Here is a 22,389-nt window from a genome sequence, read left to right as displayed (position 1 = left end):
CCAGTCAAAAGTGTGCAATAGAGTAGGTCTTTATAGGAGAAATTGGGCATTCATCAAGACTTTAAGAAATTTGGATTCTATCACACAATTTATTTCATATTAGCAGCAAGAAATATCAATCACTTTTGACAAGCATCCTGATAGATTGATTTCATACACAAATTTTGGCCCAGGTCAGTGAAAAATTCTACACAGTAGTGACAGCAGCCAACATGAAAGGTAATATATCATCCAAAAGGTGTATAAATTTGAAGTAATAAAAATCTTTTCAATGATTAAAAAAAAACACAATAAAAATATACTAGTAATTAAAATATGATTCGTTATCTATAAGACACCCGAAGCGACCAACATACTAGTTACATCCTTGTCATAAACTAGTTTTAGTGAATGAAAATTTAAAATTCATATCGGTAAATGCACATTTTTACTGAGGTAGGATTGATGATGCATCTTGTCAAGAACCTTATTTTGCAGACATTATCTCTTCATCAATCTTGTTGGTTTCCAGCATTGGACTCCAGCAATTTCTGTGAAGGAAACATTGTGCATAATGCTGTCACTTAGAACTGTCTCATAGAACTGGCAAAGACTGCAAACTGTTACATACTTCTATCAATTCATTATATTTCATTCATTCACCTAAAAGTTTTGTATTTCAAAACAAGAAAAATATTCAATAGTCACAGCATAATATTCAAATGCTTGATATAATAATATAATAATAAATAACATAATAATAAAGGTCTGGCCAGTGCTGAACTGTCCTCTGTCATGCGTGACAGGAACTTGTGGAGACAATACATGGTGTCACCTGATTAGGATGAACTGAACTGTACTGAATAATAAATTATCATGGATTACTTTGATTAGACCTACCTGTTCTGCCCTTGCCTTCATAAAGCACATGACGTTAGCCCAGGTAAATGAACAGACTCCCAGAAAGATCACACGATATTGTAGAGGCAGCAGGTAGAAGTTGATTGTCTGGAACATTATAGAAGTGTTTAATTTTCTGACCCATGTAAGAATTGTCAAAAGATTTGTTTAATGGGTTGCAAGAATGTCACATTAATACTAGTATGTTGTTACAGGAACCAAATTTACATATGCTCCATGTGGTCATGAGTTGAATCTATGTGTTATACTTCATTGGGATGCTTTTACCTGAGCTGCTGGCCAGAACATCATTCCTGTCTGTAACAACAATAATAACATGATGAGTAACAAGACACAAATCCTGAGCAACATTGTATCTTGTGAGTTGTGACCACTGAGGTGAAAATCCACAGATTCTGTCAGTTATAACTTGCCCAAATCTACAGTTAAGAATTACTAGTATGTACTAATGAAAGAGATGAAGAAGAAGGTATTTTACATGAAATACGTCAGGAACAAAGGTCATAAACACTTGCTAAAACACATTGTTTAGGAGTAAACGTTACTGTACCAGGTAAGTATCCACAAATTTCTCTCTCACAACTGCAAAGACATCAGGCTTCCTCTCCAGCGTCCTTAGCCCTGGAGACGTGAATAGAAAATGTCAGTTAGTTCAAGGGGGTTAAGCTCCTTGGTTAGTTAAACTTGACAGATTTACGACCACTTTCTAATTGATCGACGTTACTCATCATCAAATCATGGATAACACATCTAAACTCTAAAGAAAGGGACTGCCTAAAGTAGTTCAAGGAAGTTTAAAATATCATTGAATAGCTAGTTCAAAATCAACTCCTAGCTCGTAGTAGTTCTACACAATTTTCTTACCAACATAAAAGGCCGTGATAAGGATAGGGGCCGCTATGACCTGATCCACCAGCACCTTGGCCAAGGTCTTACGAACGGTAGCACCAGGAAACAGCCTCTCTAAGAACGGGATCCACATGTAGTTGAAATTGCCTAAACACGCGAAACCGATAAAACTCATTCTGGCGGTCCTTCCGAGGTCGAGGGAAAATGTTGAGTGTTGGTGTGTGGTTTTCTCGATGAAATGGAAGTGCCACAGCTGATGACAGACGTCTGCTCCGGTGTACAGGGTGGTGTACAGTCCCACACTCGTCAGGTAGGGGCTTTTCCGCAGCACGTTCCTGAGAAGAGGTATCATTGCAGCAGTGCTAACTCCTCTACTCTAGCGCGGTGACCCAAGTTGCCGACGATCAAAGTCCTGCCCTAGACAACAATCAAACGTAAAAACGGACCTTAATCGGACTTATAAAAAACAGATTATTTTTATGCACATATTTTGGACACCATCACGACGCGAGTAAGCAAAAAGATGGTAAAATTTGACAGAAACATCTCCTTTGGCTATCTTTTTGGTCCCATGTCCGCCATGTTGAGTGTCAAAGGTCAATGGCCTGCCATACTGTATCTAAGTGTGACCATCGACCATTGATTATTTTTTGGAACGGCTCAACCTGAATTATACTTTTAATGTTATTTTATGTATTATTGAATTTAAAGGTTAATGATTTGCACATATGTAGAACCTCACTTTTCCTGGATATATTGCGCATATTTATTCATTTTCTAAGTCGCATTGCCCCATTCAGTAGTGGTAGAAACCAGAGCCGCAGGTGGGCAGTTGCTGTCGGGACTGACCACTGCAAGGTGTTTATGAAAGTGGAACACAATGAGTGGTGGTACTGTGAGTGTCAGCCTTGCGGACTTGGATTTTTCCATAAAGCCACAGCTCGGTGAGTTTCCCCTAATTCCACAATTATTATAAATAAACCCCAAACCATGGACACTTGTGGACACAGAACAGTAACGGGGGGTGCCCTAATTCCGACCCATCCCTAATACCGAACTAGTTTGAAAAATCCTTGTTGCGGCGTTATGCATGGGAGCCTAAAAATAATCACAAGAATGGACTATGTTTTTGTGTTGATATCGGCAATCTCACAAAGTTTGTTTTAGTTCCTACACTCCGACAACAGACGAGTGAAAAATCTGTGTGAATTCGACGCTTGTTCGGGGGTTGACGAGCGTGTCAAAAATGCAGGAGGGTCTGCATGCTCTTTTCCGTAAGGCGTAGGCGGGCCTCTTTAATTTCCTGTAATTCGTAGGGAAGTTATTTTATTTACCGTAATTCGTAGTGAGGAGGCGAAAATTTCCCGTAAAGCGTAGCCAGCGCATTTCACGTAAAGCGTAATCGAGCCTATAAATTCCCCGTAAATCGTAGTCTGGACTCCCATTTTTCGTAAGCCGTAGCGGACGAACCAGCAACCAGCGGATGACCTGTTGGGTCAACGTCGTATCCAGGATTTCTATTGTCTAACCTGGACATGAGAGCACCCATGACATCAGTGGAGTTCTGTGGGATTATTGGTCAGTATTGACCGGGTGGCGGGAGCACATCTGGAGTCAATCTCAGTCGCATCTTCATCCTGTCTGTCCCTTTCTTGCCTGTCCTATCTGGGTCCATGTGCGCGGTACAATCCCACCATGGCCCACGCGACGCCCGTGATTGTGCGCATTTTATCGCATACGGGGTCGATTCTGACCCAGTATCGGTGCAATGTGGAGTCGTCAGTTCTTCAAGACAGCGAAACGACTACTGTGAGTCAGTTGATAAACAAATTTAGGCGAACAACTCGGGATAAAGGAGGCAGAATTTAGCGTAAAGCGTTGCCGGCCTCCCGGAATTTAACGTAAAGCGTTGCGAGCCTCCATAAATTTAGTGTAAAGCGTAATCAGGACCCCCCATGCAGACCCTCATGCAGGTTTTGCTTTTCAAACAGCCACTTTGGAGCAAGTCGCGTAATCGTAAAAAGAGGACTTGTTTGGGACAGAAAACATTTGTAGATTGTTTTAGTCATAATTTGTGTATTATTATTTCTAAATTCTCTTCTCAGATCGACCTGTGTTAAACACTAGGTCGGAATTAGGGCACCCCTGTTGCGATAGAACGTTCCACCGGCAAAATGACCAAAAAACTGCCGTGCGTTTCGCGAACCATTACGATTGGGTGCAAGCCGCTACACTCAAGTGAAATACACAGCTGTACAGCTTTAATCGTTGTGATCTTTATCTGTCAATATTATAGCTCATGTTGCGCGGGTTTTTGGTCAGATAAACTATTACCAAAGGTCTGTGCGTTTGCATGGAACATAGCACGGAATTAGGGCACCCCCCCGTTAACGTTATATTGACCTCGTTGGTATGTAAAATACTGCTTGAGACATAAAGATGAAAGCATATACTAGTATCAGGATGTGGAAGTCATGGTAGAGTGAAACTAAGACAATTTGATATTTATATATTTTGTATTCGCATTATGGTCTGGTCTAATGGTATCGAATTAGTTGTCAAATATTCACCCATTTCCAGGTAAGAACTTTGAGACTGAGTCTGACACATCAGACTCCCTGGTTCCAGTTAGCAGGCCACTGTACACAGTAGAGGACGTTCTGGCATGGACACCACACAAAGATGGCTGTAAGACGGATGCCTTCAATATTGCCACTGTCCCTCTTGCCAAGAGAACTCAGCAAGATGGTGTGCCCAAGACCCTGGTGTGTCACGACATGAAGGGAGGCTATATTGAAGACAGGTAAGGTGAAGGGAAGTTGGTCACTCCCAATCAATCAGGATAGACTGACAGTATAGTTATCTTGGTCAAGATGTACATCAAATGCTTAAAAAACTAAGCATTGGAAAATAAACAGCAGTAACTTTCAGACAGGCAAACAACAGTAACCTGTTGTCTTTAAATACTGTAGTTGTCTCTCCTGTAGATATCTTTAAATATCAAGTATTAGGGTTAGATATATATGGTTTGCATCTGAGGAGTGATTTGCTAATATTGATGCGCTGTTAAGCAGGTGTGTTACACAAAAGGGTGGTTTTATCAGTTGAACAATCCAGATTCAGTGGTTTTATAATGTTACCACTGTTAATGATTTGACGGTATCAAACTGACTTTTAGACTACATATTCCCAGGTTTGTTCAGGGGACATGGAGGGATGACTGTTACCTGATCTCTCACTGGCAGCACATCGACACGTTTGTGTACTTCAGTCACCACTTCATCACACTGCCTCCTCCTGGCTGGACCAATGCTGCTCACAAACATGGCGTCAAGGTTCTAGGTAAGAAGTCTCTCATCTGTCATTGTCTTGACCATGACCTGATCTTCACAAAGGGCTTATAAGCAGTGTCCTGCTTGGAGAGTGTAGTAATGCATCTTGTATTGGTAGATATTTAATACTCATGATCATTGGACTAAATTGTGAAAGCTAAGCAGCCGAACATGGATAAAATAGATCTTGTAGCAACACATTCTAGTCAAAAATCTTTACTATCCTGCCCATCAATTAGAGGGTGATGATTTTGATATTTTTCCTATCTTCCTGATAATACAATGTATGCCATCATTACTGTTTTACAGGAACATTGATCACGGAGTGGGATGATGGGGCCAAACGCTGCCAGCAGTTTCTGAAGGACCAGGTCAGCTGTAGGGGTCTGGCTGACAAACTGGCACAGATGGCTCAGCACTACAACTTTGATGGTTGGCTCATCAACATAGAGAATCCTCTAGAGGTAAAAAAAAAAAGTTAGGGATAACACTGGTGTGGTGTTATAGAGAGGAAAGTGGAAAGACAACAACACTGGGGGAACATACTGCTTGTGTGTGTTCTCCTCCATTCTAGATGTCGATGTACACATTTGGAATGTAATATCTCTGAATGCAGCTAGGGATATGGCAATAGGAATATTCCAAATATTCTTGCCCACAGTGTACAGCAGTAACTGTTATATATGTTTCTGACAGATAGATGTAAGTTGATTTTGAAAAGTATCCTTAGAACAAAGTTTCGTCAGTATCTAATGTTGCTTTCTTCAACGCAGGCTCCACAGGTAAAAACCCTGGTCGGCTTTGTGTCCTACCTGACTGAGGTGATGCACACAGCTGTACAGGGGAGTGAGGTCATCTGGTATGACAGCGTTATCACCACAGGGGAACTCAAGTGGCAAGATGAGCTCAACGACAAGAACAGGTTTAACAATTGTTTATGATGTTGTTAGAATGCACTTATAAAAAGACATGCAAGGAAGGGCATGAAATCTACTTTTTTCTTGGGCCCTTCCTCTACAGTTATTAGCCTTAATTTTAACAATCATTAAGAAGGTACACATGTATTTTTCTTTTTTCATAGAACAATCATAGAGTGGAACTCATTGTTACCAAGAACAGTAGGAGTATCATCACTCCAAAACTAGAGTCACTTAGATGTACCAAAAGCTTCTGTTGATCATGAAGGCAGACCGTGGCTGTCCATGGTACTGAAAGGTTGTCTTTTTCATAGCACTGAAAACTTAGGCACATACTATGCTTCTGTTTCAAAGTAAAGTCCATTTTTGTATGGTTTTTTATCAGCAAAAGTGTTGCCCATACACGCAACCTGTACATGTCTATCCTATACATTAATTAATCAACTGGTAAATTGCAATATGCACAGACCATGTATCTGTTTTTAATGTAGGATATTTTTTGACTCCTGTGATGGGATATTCCTGAACTACACTTGGAAAGAAGATGGCCTTCAGCGTTCTGTAGAGATGGCAGGAGAGCGACAACATGATGTGTACGTTGGTGTGGATGTGTTTGGCAGGAACTGCTATGGTGGAGGGGGCTTCAACAGCAACAAGGTACATACATGTAATTATCAATTGAAGTATAAAACAGAAATTGTCTTGTTTTCTGACCTTTGTTCCAGCTTTGCATGTAATTGTGATTTATTTTCCAGGCCCTGTCTGTCATCAGGAAACAAGGTCTATCAGCAGCTGTCTTTGCTCCAGGCTGGGTGCTTGAAAAGCTTGGAGCTGATAATTTTTCTACTAACCAGAACAAGTAGGTGATTTTGATTTGAGATGAACAAGTCTGGCTTCGCTTTTAGCTTTGAAGAGCTAATAGACAAGACATTTTTTTCTATGTTATGCTGGTCATCACCAATTTGTGGATAATATTTGAGTGTAACTTTTGCTACCATCTGTAATGTCACCAGGTTTTGGGACCTTTTGTCTGACCTATGTCCCATGCATGGACCTGCAGCACTGCCTTTTGTAACATCTTTCTGCCAGGGACAAGGCCAAAACTTCTACATCAATGGTCAGGTAAGCTTACATGAAGTTTGTTCCTACCGGCATTCATTTCCACTCTTGTTTCTGAATGCAATATTAGTACAGACACCATCAGATTAGCATTATGGCAATACACAAATAAAGACTGGTATTTTCTTTTAAGCAATGTGCCATCTTTACCTAGAAGGAACAGCTGGCATGTGGGGAGAATGATGATTGACAGAAGTTCCAAGCACCATTCAGGAAGTTGTACTCAGTGCACGTCATGCTTTATTTTACGCATGCAGGTTGCCAGGAGAGGCCCGTGGTACAACCTGAGTTGTCAGCAGGTCCAAACAACATTTACCTCAGCTCAGTTCTCTCAGGGAAAAGACCAGACAGGAGAAAATAGAACCATGCGTGTCTGTACCAAGGATGCCTTCCATGGTGGTGGCAGCCTGCTTTTGGGGGGAAACTTTGCACATGCTTGTGATGCCTTGTCTTTCAGGTAAGACCTTTCCTTCAAATTAATGTGCAAAACACACCATAGCATATCAAACCCAATTAGCAGCTTTTGCTCTATTCTGTACACAACAGTATGGTGAACTCCATACAGTAAGGGTAATAGTCCCACTGCTATGTGATGATTTTTACTTTTCAGGCTGTTCAGCTCAGAAATTCCAGTCCAGTCCCCTCTCCTGGTCAGCTACACCTTCAAGTGGGAGACAGGTGCTGACCATGCAGCTGTGCACCTGATTCTCAGGACCACAGGACAGACCAAACAGTGGGTCCTTATGGAGGGGGATGGAGGTTGGTATGATTCTATTGGAGTCGAGATATATCCCATGGATTGAAGTGGTATATTACCGTTTTTGAAGTTATGTTGGGGGACCTAGGCACTAAATTTTGTACTTGTGTCCCACTGAAATTCCTTTCCTCTCAACATACACGAATTAAGTATGAACATAACGGAAAGTGTAATTCCAGTTTTCAATAAATAGGATCTTGAATTTGTTTTTACAGACACCATTGATAAAACATCTATCAGGAACAATACTGGAGACAATTCCACAGATCAAGCAGTGTACTTCATCGCTCTTCCTGAGAAAGAGTGTGACAGGCTGTACAAGGAATGTTTTGGGTGTACCAGAGAGGAAACAGCAGAGCAGGGCTGGTGGACAAGGTACGGAAAACATGCTATCCAATACATGTATATAAGTTACATATGTATCATCAAGTAGTGTGCAACTTGCATCAGTTAAGAAGTGTTAAGTCTTTTAATCTTGTCAAGTTGTATATAGTGGGAGTATAACATTCAGGCATAGTGATTTTCAATAATTCGTAACCATAAGTACATGTAGTAGTAGTAGTGGTGATACTGTTTTCAAGTGTTAAACACCAAGGGAAATGATTGTGACATTATCTCCTATTCTGTTAGGTTCTACATGCTGACAGATGACACTGGAACAGAATGTATGATTGAAGGAATCAACCTTCAGTACTCGAGGACAGGGACTGTGGAAGGGGACACTGAAGAAGTGTGCCTTAGACTGGGAGAAATCAGGGTAACTCTTCAGTTTTGGAATGGGTCTTCTGTACATGGAAAATTTGTGTGTGAAAAACTTGTGCATTAAAAAGTCCCTGAAATATGTCAGAAAATATGCAGTACAAAACTTTGAGGCAGGAAGATGTGACCATGGCGTATGATTTCCTGATTGCCCCTATACTCCATATCTATAGAAGGTTGCACTTTCAAGATGGAATAGACTATGTAGTATTTTTGGCATAAATACATCATGTATTTCAACTGATTTCAACTTACATTGACTTATGTTCCAGATAATGAATGCTGGAGATCTGGAAAAAAATCAGAAATCAACCATCACCAATGTAACCTGCAGGGATGTCTCTTGGAAAAAGTCACCACATCTCACTGCTACAACTCCAGCTGGTGACTCCATGGCAGCTAAAACAGTTCTCTTCAGTGCCACCCTTCAGTGGGAGTACCCACAAGTCTCTTCTTCCAGCTTTGATGTGTACTTCTGGTACAAAGGGGCAGCTGGCAATACTACAGATAAGGTGTATGTGGGGAGGGCACAGAACAGCATGTATCGTGTGGTAGACTTACCAGTCATACACGATGAAGCTGATCCAGGCAACAGTATAGAGTTTATTGTGTACCCAATCCAGTGATAAAACTACAAAATGTATATGTGCTACTGACAATCAGACAAATACAATAATGATTTCAAATTGATATTTTCTGGCGAATACTGCAATGAATGAATTGGTTGCAATGAGGGTGGAGCACGGGTGGAGTCCAGAGAATTGCAATAATGTGTAGAAAATACACAAATGTTTGTAAATCTTTCAATTTTCCCCATTTGTCACATCAAGGAGATTTTGTATGTAGGATTGATTCCTTTGCAAACAATAGATTAGTTACCTCTAGTACACGGCTATTAAACTAAATATATAATGTTACATGTATACGGCAATGCACTAAAAAAACTTTGCAGTGACTGACTATTGTAGGGGTAATATATATAATGCAACAATTTGACCGGGTCAGAGATATTTTACTAGAAACTCCTTGGGCAGATCATGGAGTTTCATTTTAACCTCCGTGGGCAGATACAGAAAATTTGAGAAATGTAACACTTTTGTTACATACTCCTGTATGAAATTTAGGCAGCTTTTTGCTAAGACTTATCTTTCAACAGACCTTGTTATAAAATCGGTTAAGTATTAATATTCAGCAGGGATAATGGTAAAAGCAAGGAATACAAAGAAATGGAGACTGGTGTTGGGCGTCTACCGGTGGCTTGGGCAGGTTCAGTCCTCAACCTGGTCGTTCCCTAGCAACGAGGCGACCAGCCCTTTCCAGTCCCTTACTATCGTTATCAGCAGACAAGCATAATAAAAACATGAGTTGTATGGGTTTATTCTACAGAATAAATTTTTAAGATTATTTGAAACGGTTTTCTAGAGGGAAAGTCTCTACATCTGGTCCGGTTCAGTTGACCCACTGCCCAAATTTGCATACACAAGTGGTGCAGGGAAGCTGGTTGGATTTGGGGGTATTTTGAGAGGAATTGCCGAAGTTTCCCTCAGCCTAGTTAACCCTACGTATTCGACCATTTATCTTACATATTTCTTCTCGATCAATATATCAATCAGAAGTACTTTTCGTCGTATCCTGGTCGAACCAAGTACCAAGCTTTGGAATGTTTGCATACCAAAATCCGCCATGACACTTCTCAAATGTGTTCGAGGTCCACTACTTTTGGCGTGATTTTTACCACAGTAGAACGGCAAGAAATTTGAAATTTCAATGCATTGAAGTCCTGATAGTTTTGTTTCTCTATGAAAGTATTAGATAACCCATTAAAAACAGTTATTTTGTAACGACACACCAGTTTTCACAAGGTACCGGTTTTAACGAGTGCTATCGCTTCACAAAACAGCCAAATTACTGTCATCAAAACCACGACACACATAAAAAGTCACACAGATCGGAAAGACCATACTCTTAACTATCCATCTATACCATTCAGATCGGTGTCAACCTCTTCATATGCTCAGAAACTCTGCTCCAAGTTGGGCACACAAACACAGATAGAGACTCGGGAAGCCATTTTCTCGCAGCACTCAACAGGAAATATGGGGTGCTTCCTAGCAGGTCCGCACGACTTCTATATACAACAGCTGATCTCCCCTCTCGGCAATTCTCGTCCACAGAGTAATCCCAAACCCTGTTGAAAATGACTGACGCTCCGAAGAAGGCAACCAAGCCCAGGAAGCCCAAGGCTCCTGCGGCTCATCCACCAAGCCGAACCATGATCACGGCTGCTATCGCATCCCTGAAGGAACGCAATGGCTCTTCCTTCGCAGCTGTCAAGAAGTACGTGGCCGCCAACTACAAGTTTGATGTGGAGAAGCAGGGACATGTCCTGAAGCGGTCTCTGAAGAGCATGGTGGACAGTGGAGCCCTTACCCAAACCAAGGGTAAGGGTGCCTCTGGCTCCTTCAAGATCAGCGCTGCTGCGAAGAAGGCTGCCAAGCCCAAGAAGCCAAAGGTGAAGAAGGCAGCTAAGCCCAAGAAGCCAAAGGCCAAGAAGGCTGCCAAGCCCAAGAAGGCGAAGACCCCGAAGAAGGCAAAGAAACCTGCAGCGAAGAAGGCAAAGCCAGCAAAGAAACCAGCTGCAAAGAAGGCCAAACCTGCCAAGAAAGCAGCGAAAAAGCCAGCCGCCAAAAAGGCAGCGAAGAAGCCCACAAAGAAGACAGCCAAGAAGTGAGCGGTAAAGACCAAAACAATACCGGCCCTTTTCAGGGCCACCCACTTCATCCAAAAAGGACTATATCATGTACACTCTGAAAAATTAATTTCGTCTCTAATTAGTTTCAATGCTAAGTCTGTTTATATTTATTTCTTTATAGAACTAGTACACATTTTCAAACTTCATAAAATGCATGCAGATAAACAACACCTGTCACCAACTTTCCCCTTGTTGGAAAGAAAGTGTGACAGGCAAGAAACCGACGAAAGGGCGCGACCGCGACCCTTGCCTTCTTTTCAAAATTATTTTCCAGGCCTTGTTGATACCACTGCATTGGGCTCTGTCCTCCGGACGCAATAAAAATGTTCACACTTGTCCTGTCTGAGAGTTACATGCAGGCAGATAATAGTTTGACCTATTTGCAGAACTTTTCGACACCCTAATTAATAAGGAGGGTCTGATAGGACAGACTACTCAACGAAATGTGTATTCAGGATTGATACAAACTCAAGGAGGATACAAACTTTAACCTCCTTGCATTTTTAACCTCCTTGATTATACTAACAGGTACAATGCAAGCTAAAGAGCAGGCAAAGAGAATACGCAGAAGTGAAAGTCGTCACTTTCACATGCTACATTTGGAACCAATCAGAGTACTCTGCTCCTAAGCCAATCAGGCGAAAGACTCTGACCAATCAGATCTGCCCTTTCACCGTGGCCCTTTTGTTCCGTACAGTATAAAGAGAAGAAACTGGCGCTAACGACAATTTTTTCGTGAAACACATCGAGGAAATCAGAAAATGGCTCGTACTAAGCAGACCGCCCGTAAGTCCACTGGAGGTAAGGCCCCCAGGAAGCAGCTGGCCACCAAGGCCGCTCGCAAGAGCGCTCCGGCCACCGGGGGTGTCAAGAAGCCTCACCGTTACAGGCCCGGCACCGTGGCTCTCAGGGAGATCCGTCGTTACCAGAAGTCCACCGAGCTGCTCATCCGCAAGCTGCCCTTCCAGCGCCTGGTCAGGGAAATCGCCCAGGACTTCAAGACCGACCTGCGCTTCCAGAGCTCTGCCGTCATGGCTCTGCAGGAGGCTAGCGAGGCCTACCTGGTCGGTCTCTTCGAGGACACCAACCTGTGCGCCATCCATGCCAAGCGCGTCACCATCATGCCCAAGGACATCCAGCTGGCCCGCCGTATCCGTGGCGAGCGTGCTTAAACACCCGGCCTGACCCAAGTAACCCCGGCCCTTTTCAGGGCCACCCAATTTTCCTAGAAAGAGCTATGTTGGCCACTTTTTGCTACATCGTACATGTGCATTCCAAAAAAATTCACTTGGACTTTTTTTTAAAGTATAAGAAATGCATGTTAGGGTAAAAAAAAAGGGTATTGATTGATCGATTGATGTTACAAATGAGGGGCAAGTAGCCGTGGCGACTCTTAGCTTGATTCGGGCTAGCCGTGGACGACTCTGTAACCCTTTTTGCATGATAATGCCGGGTACATACGGCTAGATTCGGGCTTACATTGCATTACCCTCTGCAAGGGTAATGCAATGTAAGCCCGAATCAAAGGTCGCCACGGCTAGGGGGCAAGGCGATATGTGATGATGATAGTGATTCATACAATAAAGGTCTTCATTCGTTTATTCCTTGGAACACGTCGTTTCACATGCAGTCACAAGTTGCCAACGAATATATACATATTGGGTCATATACAGAAGGACGTTTGTGTGCCCAAAGTTCACGTACTCTCAAAACTTTAACGTTATAGATGCGACTCGGCTAATCACGTTGCACCAGCTGCTTGTTTCCTACCACGTCCGCAATGCATACACGTTGCGATCCCAAAATTTGCATAAGATTGAGTATAAGAGCACTGTGCTCCCCTTGGTCACCATTTCGCAGCAGCTCACTGATACCGACAGACCATGCCGCCCAAAGGAGGAGGAAAAGCCGCCAAGAAGGCCGGTAAGGCCAGGCCCGCTGGAGCCAAGGGCAAGAGGAGGAGAAAGAGGAGGGAGACCTTCGGTGTCTACATCTACAAGGTGCTCAAGCAGGTGCACCCCGACACCGGTGTCTCCAGCAAGGCCATGGGCATCATGAACTCCTTCGTCAACGACATTTTCGAGCGTATCGCCGCTGAGGCTTCCCGCCTGGCTCACTACAACAAGCGCTCCACCATCAGCAGCCGGGAGATCCAGACCGCCGTGCGTCTGCTGCTGCCTGGCGAGTTGGCCAAGCACGCCGTCAGCGAGGGCACCAAGGCCGTCACCAAGTACACCAGCTCCAAGTAAACTGTCTGACCGCCCGACCAGTACACCCCGGCCCTTTTCAGGGCCACCCAAATCTTCCAGAAAGAACTGTGTTGTTCACCAAGTTGTTTGCATGCACCACATTTAGACAACAAAGATTCAATGAAGTCAATAAAAGCCTAGTCTTGGCAGCCGTGCTTTCTTGTCAGCTTATATATCTTATATGTTTTCTGGATCAGGACACTAATATGAAATCTCCAATAAAGCAAGATTGGATAAAATGAAATACAATTAAGATAATAGCAAAGTACAATAAAAGCTATACCCTAAAAGAGCTCAGATACCCTAAGTCTAGCCTGACTAAATCGCGCTCCTGGCGGCCGCCGCCCTAGGTTGCCGTGGGGGTCATTAACCTCCGGCCGAGAGCTTGTATACACAGGCTACCCTAAGTCGAAAGAAGCTACATATTTTCTACCCTATCATCTGCTTGGAGGTAAAATTATTGCGGCCTGTTGCGCAGACTCTGGCAGTTGATAAAACCTTATCCTTGATTGGCTAGTTCAGAATACTAGTTGTTGATTGGTTCATACGCGCGCAAGATATTCCGCCGAGGTCCGCACAGTCGTTTTAATATTCTCAAGCAATATAGTGGAAGCATTCATTTTCAGAACGAACAACATGTCTGGACGTGGCAAAGGAGGCAAGGGTCTTGGAAAGGGAGGCGCCAAGCGTCACCGTAAGGTGTTGCGTGATAACATCCAGGGCATCACCAAGCCCGCAATCCGTCGTCTGGCCCGCCGTGGTGGTGTCAAGCGTATCTCCGGTCTCATCTACGAGGAGACCCGTGGCGTCCTCAAGGTCTTCCTGGAGAACGTCATCCGTGATGCCGTCACCTACACCGAGCACGCCAAGCGCAAGACCGTCACCGCCATGGACGTTGTCTACGCTCTGAAGCGCCAGGGCCGCACTCTCTACGGCTTCGGCGGCTAGATTATCTCACACCGAACGACGACCCCGGCCCTTTTCAGGGCCACCCAAATCTTACGAAAGAACTGTACCGTAACACCTCATGAATAGTTATGTTGACTAGGACATTGAAAAGTCCCTGGCTAATTCAAACGTATATACACTCGTGTTAGTGTTATAATGAGTAGTGAATGGTAGAGGCGAGCCAGGGACAAGCGCCACGTAGCAAATTATGATACGGCATACATATTTCTCTGCTGCTGTCACTGTAAATATGGGTTACAACATCTCAAATTTACCACGACATACTAAATAATTTAAGACTGATACTACTCTCCAAGCAGAGGTTTGGGTTTTGGGGGTATTTTTAGTGTGTTTTTAGGCTTTTTTATCGGGGTTTCTCTTTTGCACTGAATTTTTTTTGGGTTTGGTGGGAAAAAAAATTGACGGTTGTCAGACAAAACCATCAAAGAATCTTAAGCACTGATATGACTTGTGATCAACGATAGTCCTTTTGGAAGGATGTGGGTGGCCCTGAAAAGGGCCGGGGTGTTCTATTCTTCGGGCAATATTTAGCTGGACTTGGAAGCAGTCTTCTTGGGCAGGAGCACGGCGTGGATGTTGGGCAGGACACCTCCCTGGGCAATGGTCACGCCAGACAGAAGCTTGTTCAACTCCTCGTCGTTACGGACGGCCAGCTGAAGGTGACGGGGGATGATCCTGGTCTTCTTGTTGTCACGGGCAGCGTTGCCGGCCAACTCGAGGATCTCAGCGGTCAGGTACTCCAGCACGGCGGCCAGGTAGACTGGTGCGCCGGCACCGACACGCTCAGCATAGTTGCCCTTGCGCAGGAAACGGTGCACACGGCCGACAGGGAACTGAAGCCCTGCACGGGATGATCGGCTCTTGGCCTTTGCACGAGCCTTACCTCCCTTACCACGTCCAGACATTATATTTCTCTTGGAATACCTTCAGTTATCCAAAATAGTACAACACAGGGTTTCTACAAATTTGTACCAAACTTAAGGATTGAAGGCTCTGTTTGTGTAACCAATAGGAGCACAAGTGCCTTTCCGCGTCCACCAATAGCACATTAGTTTTGCCTCTTGCTCTCGACCAGGTCTGAACTAACTGCTGAAGGAAAAGAACTAGTGAATGAAGTAATAACAAAAAAAAGAAATAGAATATTTCGCTGCCTCGGAAAAAGCCCACAATCTATATTCCTTATTGTAGTATGGAGAAAAAAGGAAGCATTTACTGTTCACCCAATACTTCAGGTTAATTATACATCGTTACTGCTTCCTATCACGTCCGCGGTATTTACCATGGGATCACAAAATTTGCATGAACTCTTGTATAAATAAACTGAGCTCAGTATGCCATCATTCTCAATCGCTGTTCTAACCGCATAGAGGGAAAATGCCGCCCAAAGGTGGAGGAAAAGCTGCCAAGAAGGCCGGTAAGGCCAGGCCCGCTGGAGCCAAGGGCAAGAGGAGGAGAAGGAGAAAGGAGTCCTTCGGTGTCTACATCTACAAGGTCCTCAAGCAGGTGCACCCCGACACCGGTGTCTCCAGCAAGGCCATGGGCATCATGAACTCCTTCGTCAACGATATCTTCGAACGTATCGCTGGCGAGGCTTCCCGCTTGGCTCACTACAACAAGCGCTCCACCATCAGCAGCCGGGAGATCCAGACCGCCGTGCGTCTGCTGCTGCCTGGCGAGCTGGCCAAGCACGCCGTCAGCGAGGGCACCAAGGCCGTCACCAAGTACACCAGCTCCAAGTAAACTGCCTGACCGCCCGACCAGTACACCCCGGCCCTTTTCAGGGCCACCCACATCTTCCAGAAAGAATTATATCGAGTTATCATATGGACAAGTGTTTTCTGTGCCTATCGATGAAGGGGAACTGCCGAAGAATAAATGATAAAATTGTTTGACGCAGTTGTAAAGATGTCATTAGCATCGCAAGTCTTGTTGATTTCCGTGTAAACATGTCAAGTAATGATTAACGCTTCGCTAAAGATGACACTGGCTGATTGAAGTACTAAAACCAAGCTGAGAATTCTCTTTATGCCTTAACTTGTGTACCAAGCTGAAAGAAAGAGGCGAGTTATAGATGAAAAGAAAATCTACTGAAGTCATTAAATAGGCATAGCTTTTGAATCGTGTGCAGAGGTCGGTGAGGATGATTGTTCAGGAGTAGAAACAGAAAACGGCATGACAAAAAAGGGCACAATCTTCCTTATATAATCTCTTGCCACCCGGGTACCCCAGTATCTGCTTGGAAATCACTCCCTACCCACTTCTGCTTGCGAAAGGCACCACTTGAAGCATGCCCTGCAATAATATTTTAGCCAATAGACGGCGCTTTTGAACCATGAACAGTAGCCCAGGCAAAATGGCTACCAGCACTGTGGGAAACGTGTGCAGACTGGTACTTTGAAGACTTTACATCTTTACTGAGATTGTGAGAAGTCATCGTAAAAAATTTAAACTTCTTGAAAGCAGGACGCTTGCAGCAGCAAGCGCCAGTTGTGGTGAGGAAGTTTTTTTAACGTTTATCTTTCTCGGCCTGAGCTAGCTACTACAAGTGCATGATGGGGGAGGGGGGCTTTTCTACCTCTGAATAATTTTTTCAGCAACATGTGAACGTTGTCCAATCCTGTTTTTATCTGTCGCTTGTTCCAAAGTATCAAGTCACCAATAACATGGGAGTCATAACGCAGCGTACGCTCGGTTGTGCCTAGTCGTGGCGACTCAGGAAGCCCCTTTTACGAATGTATTCGTATGTAAGCTAGTAAACGTTATACACATAAGGCCACTGTTACAGCGGCTTATGACATGATGTTGTCTAAGACGAATGGTCTAACATTTAATCTCTGTGCCAAATAGATTTCCTCGTGGTTCCTACAATTGTGAAGCACTCAAAGAGTAATCCGAGTTCGGGACCCAGTGTTTGTGGAATCTTGAAACTTTGTGGAAAGGGAAAAATCATGAAGACAGATCCCCAGAAACTATTGTCTTCTGGAGAAGCTGTGAACTTTGACCCTTCAGAAAGGAGTAAAGGAAAGAAGAAAAGAAGACAGAAGGATAGAGTTGATGATAAAGTAGAGAATGAGTCCCAGATGGATGATGGCACCACAAGGAGAAATCCGGACACCCAACAAAGGAACAGAAAGAAACGCAAAGATGACTCTGGTCAAAAGGTTCAACAGATCAAGAAAAAGATTCCTAGAAAACAAGACAGAAGTAGTGATGGGGAGAGTAGGAGTAGAGGAAAAGATGCAGATCTTCAACCGAAGGAAGAGATGGAGACACCTGGGGAGGAGAGAGGTGAAGATAAAGATGAGCAGGAGGAACTAAGTCCTGAGGAGGTCAGGAAGATGGAGAGAAAGTTGAAGAAAATGAGGAAGAAAGAAGCCAAGAAGTCAGCACTACCTCAAGAGCCAGGTAAATAAATTGCAACATACCAGTAAGGCCACACCAACTTAATCCATTGGTTCCCAGGTTGGCCCACTTAATTTTATGCTCATATTTTGGCTCAAACAGTTGATGAAAATCTATGTCTTCCTAGTTATTTCACCCTAAGTGTTCAAAATTCTTTTGTTTTTATTATAAACCAGCCTTGTATGTTGACTTCATAGCTTCTCTTGTAGCATTTGGGGCTATCATAGGATGCCAAGGTCTGTTTTTTTTTCACCCTGTCACTTCATCAGTAATATTTTTTCTGAAAAAAAAAATCAGAGAACCAACAAATCAAATTGGTGTGGTCTAAGCATCAACTGAAATGTCTTTTTTTGTGGAAAATGCTTTGCCTTATTGGTCATTTCATTTTTCAAATATACTATTTTGCCACAATTAGTTGTAAAAGAAGAGGAGAAGAAAGAGTCTGTTGTCCACCTGGGCTCTGTGTACCTGCAGACGTGGAAGTCGGATCGGCCCAACTGGGTGTTCCGCAAGGTGCGACAGGTGTGGCTGCTCAGGAACATGTACAACACAGACAAGGTACAACGCACACCAAGGGGTCGTTAGACTGGCTGTACAGATAGAGATTTATGTTGTACAGGACCATACGCCAGTGGGTTGTAGGTGTAGCTAATGACACTAACAAGAGCTCTGTTTATTGCCAGGTTTTGATTTCAAATCTAGTTGTGTATGTACGTTTGTAACAACTTGGTGAGGTTGGTTAATGTCTGTTTATACATGTTTCTATGGTGTCTGCAGGTGTCTGATGAAGACTTCCCCATCCTGCTGGAGTACCTGGCTGGTCTGCAGGGGAAGGGGAGGGAGACGACTGTCGCCGAGGCGGAGAAACTCCTGCAGGGTCAGGAACACGGGGAGGAGGAAGTAACAGGTACGGGGCAAGCCTGTTTGAAGTTAACGTTGTGAACGCCTAAGCAAGAACTACAGGAGGATTCTTGTTCAATCTTGTGAGCACCTAAACAAGAACAAGAGAAGTCTCATTCAATCTTGTGAGTAGATGTTTTCTCATGTTTTCATGTACAGGTGAGACCGTGTCAGCTGTCCAGCTGGAGCGTGTGAGACAGGTGCTGCAGGTGCTGGTATAGAAGCAGGAAGGAAAGTGTACCCTATGGAGAAAATAGCCTGCCTTTGCTGGTAATTTCTCTGTGTTTTTCTATACTCATTTCACCGATGGACCAACACAGACGTTTTTATTTAAGAATAGAACTTTATTGTGTTACAGTAAGGCAGCACATCCTATGGAGTGCTGAGGAATAGTATGAAAATAAATAACAAGAACCAAGTGAACATGTTGTTGCCAAGTGGCTATAACTACTGTTTGTACCGTTAGGCATTTTACACAAGTTTTATATGTACAATAATAGTTTTATACAAAAGATCTGTACAAGGTATGTACATAGACATTAAGATCAGTCTTATTAGTTAAAATCTAGCTTCCTATGAGTAAAATGGATGTAGACTGAAAATCTAATACTACTGTATGTTACTCAACATATATGTACATTACTGGCATATAAGTTACACATGGCTTTACATGTCTGTACAGTTCTCCAGACTTCATTTCTGCCCTTGTTGAAATACCAGTAATTGCCATTCAAGGAATACCTTATTCTCAAAGACTTGTCACCATTTGTGATCTCCATTGTCTTAAGTTCCTTCATGTCTGTTGGCATCACCCCTTGAACAAATTGTCAATACTGACATCAACAATGACAGTTTGATGAGCTCCTTCAAGCTGTGTACACTTTGTACTTATTTCGTCTTTGATAACATCCCTTCCACAACAGTCTAGACCCTCCAGTGGTCTGTTGTACAGCTCAAGACACTAGAGGAACTCATTGCTTGTTAAGTCTTCACGCCTACAATGTAGCTATGTTTCTGTAGACTGTGGCTTTTTAAGCTGACACATAATCACAAATTACATGTACTGAGGAAGTCATCAATAAGGTCGATTACAATATTATACTGACCAATAAGTTCACGTGACCAATCTCTGTTTCATTGCCAATAAAATACCATCCACATGCTTACTGAAATCTTCTAAATAATGCAACAAATGATGAATACCAGGTACTACATGGTCTGCAAGGAAACAAGAGTATCAACATAAACCATAACATCTCAATTGAGACACAAAACATACTAATTAAAGCACAATAACTAATCCATGCAAAATGATACTGTAACAACATTTCCACATTTTGGTCTACAATGTACTCTAGCACTATTTGGATTTCCTAAAACTACCAGGTAGTAGTATGATTGGTAGGTTCTATACAAAGGTTCCTTGCAGGCCATGTGTGTGTCAGCAGGCCTTTGCCAGGCCGTTGGTGGTTCGTAGCTCCATCAGTTGGTACGGTACGTGCAGTTTTGTGTTAGAATGCTCCACGATCAGGTAGCCCCGCCTCGGAGACACTCCAACAACCTTCACTGAGTCACCTTTACGCAACACCCGATCTGACTTCCCTCCATCTTCTAGGGAAGAAAAATAAATATCGTAAAGACTTCTTCAAACACTTATACCACTTACAAAGCACAGGGTGGTGCTTGTTCCATTCAATATAATATTAACAACTGCCACCACATGCTTGTAAAACTGATTTGTTATGTCAAGTGGCGGCCATACCAGCAGATTGAAATAAAAATAGAGATTGTCATGGTAACAAGGACACACACATATAAAACCAAGTCCTCACCAGGGTAGCCTTGCTTCATCACCCTCATCTGTGGAAAGCTCATCTTCATGTTGCCGTTGACGGTGTAGCCTCGGCTGGGAGGGACGGGGGGAGGGCAGTCCTGTAGGCAGGAGGGGAAAACTTTGTCAGTACAGGTACAGTACAACACAGAGGATACTAACTACATAATGGATGAAAGAAACATACATGTACTAACAAGGAACCAAGGCTTTAATCATGACTATTCAACTGACTTCTGCCATGGTCAGTACAGATTTTGTTCAAATAAGCAGTGACTGAAATCCTTCACATCACTATACTAGTAATCAAAGTGTTAATAATAAGAAAAAGGTGAAAAGCAGCTCAGATAAAAAGTCTTACCATGTCCATGCCGTACAGGCAGCAGGTTTGCTGGATAGTTTTGGTATCACAGCGGTCGTGGTTGTTCTCCATCACTGGGATAGGCTGGGGCCGATTCCTGGCACTGGAAGACAACACATGAAGAACTTGAGTAACAGTTAAGATCAACTTTTCACCAAATAGCAAAGCGCTCAGTGTCAGCAGGTGAAGTTAATGTATTAACTTATAAAACATCTGTATCAAATGCCTGAAGACAGGTTAACCTTCATACCTGTGAGGTGACCTTGATCTGCTGCGTGACCTTGACCTGGACCGCGCCCTTTTCCTCAGCTCCAGGGACCTCCGTATGGACGGCCATTTCTTGACACACAGCCTCCGCCTGACGTAGGCCTGGATGAGGGTGGCGGCCTGGTCTCTCCTGATGTCCCGTACATTCTCCAGCTGCTGCCTCGCTCCCTCACTGGGACAGGCACAGACAGGCAGGGTCAGTCATGTGGCAGCAAGCATGTCATTCACAAGTGTGCTATTTAGAGAATTAAGTATCTCTATTGCAAAAGTCAGTTCAAATTTTTTAGGAAATAAGACGAAAAAGAACCAGTCTTGCCCTGTGTATAAAGTTATAACTTTCGATCAAAAGTTTTAACTTTAAACATGTAACACAGTTAACTACCAACACAGATGAACTTTCATGATACTTGTAGTCTTGCCTTGTGTTGTGCAGACAAGGTAAGTCAAACAGGCCTCACCTGAGGAAAATGTGTTTCTTGCCGATGGCCCAGTTAGCACTGGTGTAGGGCAGGTCACTGCTGTCTACTGCCTGGAGGAACCCATCCAGAATCAGCTGCAAGAAAAGGATAAAATAATGTTACAATACAGAAACAGTAACCATAATGTTACAGCAATCATATGATGAGGATACAAAGAAACGGTAATCAAGATTTTGAGGTAAATGTAGTTCAACCACTCTAGATTGAAATGGCCCAAACACACGTTTGGAAAGAGACGTCAAGTTTCACATTATGTTGGGAGTGGTTTAGTACCTATCGAAGTAAAACAAATAAAAGTAAACTCAAGCAATGCAATACAGTATACCCAACCACTTTACAAACGTCCTGAGGCAGTGCCTGATTGGTTGTAATGATATGACCTTCCACTGACCTTGCACTCATCCTGCGGCATGTCCTCCATCTTGGCTCGTCTCCTCCAGGGCACGAGGAATCGGAACCTGTTGTTGAACGTCTTCAGCCGCATTCTGTGGGGATAGCCTGGAGGGGAGGTTCAATATGCCTGTTAATTACTCTCTTTGGCATCTG

At 43.4% G+C, this 22,389-nt stretch overlaps 8 protein-coding genes across 9 annotated transcripts in view; 5 read left to right on the top strand and 3 right to left on the bottom strand.

Annotated features, from left to right (window-relative positions):
* Positions 1 to 69: 69 nt before the first annotated feature.
* Positions 70 to 2,357, bottom strand: LOC109485539 (mpv17-like protein). Its single transcript, XM_019789233.1, has 5 exons — positions 1,765 to 2,357; positions 1,451 to 1,521; positions 1,168 to 1,197; positions 880 to 987; positions 70 to 530 (listed from the first exon to the last, which is right to left on the bottom strand). Exons 1-5 carry the CDS (start codon positions 2,099 to 2,101, stop codon positions 492 to 494), a joined length of 585 nt encoding a protein of 194 aa, XP_019644792.1. The 5' UTR covers positions 2,102 to 2,357; the 3' UTR covers positions 70 to 491.
* Positions 2,358 to 2,446: 89 nt separating this feature from the next.
* Positions 2,447 to 10,739, top strand: LOC109484894 (cytosolic endo-beta-N-acetylglucosaminidase-like). 2 transcript variants are annotated; one of them, XR_002141100.1, is made up of 14 exons: positions 2,447 to 2,693; positions 4,330 to 4,552; positions 4,943 to 5,091; positions 5,391 to 5,545; positions 5,855 to 6,003; positions 6,490 to 6,655; positions 6,754 to 6,857; positions 7,012 to 7,120; positions 7,375 to 7,574; positions 7,728 to 7,876; positions 8,090 to 8,249; positions 8,505 to 8,631; positions 8,906 to 9,310; positions 9,383 to 10,739. XR_002141100.1 is itself a non-coding variant. In XM_019788251.1 (13 exons), exons 1-13 carry the CDS (start codon positions 2,630 to 2,632, stop codon positions 9,257 to 9,259), a joined length of 2,109 nt encoding a protein of 702 aa, XP_019643810.1. In that variant the 5' UTR covers positions 2,447 to 2,629; the 3' UTR covers positions 9,260 to 9,321. The 2 variants fall into 2 exon arrangements, 1 of the variants encoding a protein (XP_019643810.1); XM_019788251.1 differs by lacking the exon at positions 9,383 to 10,739 and having other exon boundaries at positions 8,906 to 9,321.
* Positions 10,740 to 10,778: 39 nt separating this feature from the next.
* LOC109486027 (histone H2B.7-like) lies at positions 10,779 to 13,878 on the top strand. Its single transcript, XM_019789723.1, has 2 exons — positions 10,779 to 11,360; positions 13,346 to 13,878. Exons 1-2 carry the CDS (start codon positions 10,831 to 10,833, stop codon positions 13,632 to 13,634), a joined length of 819 nt encoding a protein of 272 aa, XP_019645282.1. The 5' UTR covers positions 10,779 to 10,830; the 3' UTR covers positions 13,635 to 13,878.
* Positions 12,139 to 12,625, top strand: LOC109485698 (histone H3). The gene has a single exon (XM_019789368.1). It carries the CDS (start codon positions 12,147 to 12,149, stop codon positions 12,555 to 12,557), a length of 411 nt encoding a protein of 136 aa, XP_019644927.1. The 5' UTR covers positions 12,139 to 12,146; the 3' UTR covers positions 12,558 to 12,625.
* A 375-nt stretch (positions 13,879 to 14,253) lies between the features above and the next one.
* Positions 14,254 to 16,453, top strand: LOC109486060 (histone H2B-like). Its single transcript, XM_019789753.1, has 2 exons — positions 14,254 to 14,568; positions 15,973 to 16,453. Exons 1-2 carry the CDS (start codon positions 14,271 to 14,273, stop codon positions 16,341 to 16,343), a joined length of 669 nt encoding a protein of 222 aa, XP_019645312.1. The 5' UTR covers positions 14,254 to 14,270; the 3' UTR covers positions 16,344 to 16,453.
* On the bottom strand, positions 15,045 to 15,523 carry LOC109485729 (histone H2A-like). Its single transcript, XM_019789398.1, has one exon. The coding sequence runs from the start codon at positions 15,506 to 15,508 to the stop codon at positions 15,131 to 15,133; it is 378 nt and encodes a 125-aa protein (XP_019644957.1). The 5' UTR covers positions 15,509 to 15,523; the 3' UTR covers positions 15,045 to 15,130.
* Positions 16,454 to 16,678: 225 nt separating the features above from the next.
* LOC109485444 (uncharacterized protein C7orf50 homolog) lies at positions 16,679 to 19,169 on the top strand. The gene is made up of 5 exons (XM_019789053.1): positions 16,679 to 17,095; positions 17,451 to 18,008; positions 18,421 to 18,563; positions 18,783 to 18,912; positions 19,065 to 19,169. Exons 2-5 carry the CDS (start codon positions 17,552 to 17,554, stop codon positions 19,124 to 19,126), a joined length of 792 nt encoding a protein of 263 aa, XP_019644612.1. The 5' UTR covers positions 16,679 to 17,095; positions 17,451 to 17,551; the 3' UTR covers positions 19,127 to 19,169.
* Positions 19,170 to 20,181: 1,012 nt separating this feature from the next.
* The window catches only part of LOC109485931 (unconventional myosin-IXa-like), a 65,734-nt gene continuing 63,526 nt past the window's right edge, over positions 20,182 to 22,389 (bottom strand). The window contains exons 21-26 of the mRNA XM_019789637.1: positions 22,235 to 22,341; positions 21,823 to 21,917; positions 21,348 to 21,536; positions 21,098 to 21,200; positions 20,738 to 20,837; positions 20,182 to 20,516 (exon numbers count right to left, since the gene is read on the bottom strand). Coding sequence (XP_019645196.1) covers positions 20,347 to 20,516; positions 20,738 to 20,837; positions 21,098 to 21,200; positions 21,348 to 21,536; positions 21,823 to 21,917; positions 22,235 to 22,341 — 764 coding nt within the window. The 3' untranslated portion in view covers positions 20,182 to 20,346. The remainder of the gene's footprint in view (positions 20,517 to 20,737; positions 20,838 to 21,097; positions 21,201 to 21,347; positions 21,537 to 21,822; positions 21,918 to 22,234; positions 22,342 to 22,389) is intronic.

This window comes from Branchiostoma belcheri, unplaced genomic scaffold, assembly GCF_001625305.1.
Source record: "Branchiostoma belcheri isolate BF01 breed outbred unplaced genomic scaffold, Haploidv18h27 scaffold11, whole genome shotgun sequence".
In the NCBI taxonomy this organism is placed as follows: domain Eukaryota; kingdom Metazoa; phylum Chordata; class Leptocardii; order Amphioxiformes; family Branchiostomatidae; genus Branchiostoma; species Branchiostoma belcheri.
The sequence above is the reverse complement of the archived record's forward strand: the minus strand, read 5'-3'. Positions and strand labels throughout refer to the sequence as shown.

Excerpts from the sequence above, each read along its gene's own strand:
- LOC109485729 (XM_019789398.1), bottom strand. The coding sequence starts at position 15,508 with ATGTCTGGACGTGGTAAGGGAGGTAAGGCTCGTGCAAAGGCCAAGAGC.
- LOC109485444 (XM_019789053.1), top strand. The coding sequence starts at position 17,552 with ATGAAGACAGATCCCCAGAAACTATTGTCTTCTGGAGAAGCTGTGAAC. Across the intron at positions 18,009-18,420 it reads AGCACTACCTCAAGAGCCAG|TTGTAAAAGAAGAGGAGAAG; the intron begins GTAAATAAATTG and ends TGCCACAATTAG. Across the intron at positions 18,913-19,064 it reads CGGGGAGGAGGAAGTAACAG|GTGAGACCGTGTCAGCTGTC; the intron begins GTACGGGGCAAG and ends TTTCATGTACAG.
- LOC109485698 (XM_019789368.1), top strand. The coding sequence starts at position 12,147 with ATGGCTCGTACTAAGCAGACCGCCCGTAAGTCCACTGGAGGTAAGGCC.
- LOC109486027 (XM_019789723.1), top strand. The coding sequence starts at position 10,831 with ATGACTGACGCTCCGAAGAAGGCAACCAAGCCCAGGAAGCCCAAGGCT. Across the intron at positions 11,361-13,345 it reads ACAAAGAAGACAGCCAAGAA|GAGAAAGAGGAGGGAGACCT; the intron begins GTGAGCGGTAAA and ends GGGCAAGAGGAG.
- LOC109484894 (XM_019788251.1), top strand. The coding sequence starts at position 2,630 with ATGAGTGGTGGTACTGTGAGTGTCAGCCTTGCGGACTTGGATTTTTCC. Across the intron at positions 2,694-4,329 it reads TTCCATAAAGCCACAGCTCG|GTAAGAACTTTGAGACTGAG; the intron begins GTGAGTTTCCCC and ends ACCCATTTCCAG. Across the intron at positions 5,092-5,390 it reads ACATGGCGTCAAGGTTCTAG|GAACATTGATCACGGAGTGG; the intron begins GTAAGAAGTCTC and ends ACTGTTTTACAG.
- LOC109486060 (XM_019789753.1), top strand. The coding sequence starts at position 14,271 with ATGTCTGGACGTGGCAAAGGAGGCAAGGGTCTTGGAAAGGGAGGCGCC. Across the intron at positions 14,569-15,972 it reads CCAGGGCCGCACTCTCTACG|GGAAAATGCCGCCCAAAGGT; the intron begins GCTTCGGCGGCT and ends AACCGCATAGAG.
- LOC109485539 (XM_019789233.1), bottom strand. The coding sequence starts at position 2,101 with ATGATACCTCTTCTCAGGAACGTGCTGCGGAAAAGCCCCTACCTGACG. Across the intron at positions 1,522-1,764 it reads TATCACGGCCTTTTATGTTG|GGCTAAGGACGCTGGAGAGG; the intron begins GTAAGAAAATTG and ends TCACGTCTCCAG. Across the intron at positions 988-1,167 it reads TGTTCTGGCCAGCAGCTCAG|ACAATCAACTTCTACCTGCT; the intron begins GTAAAAGCATCC and ends ATAATGTTCCAG.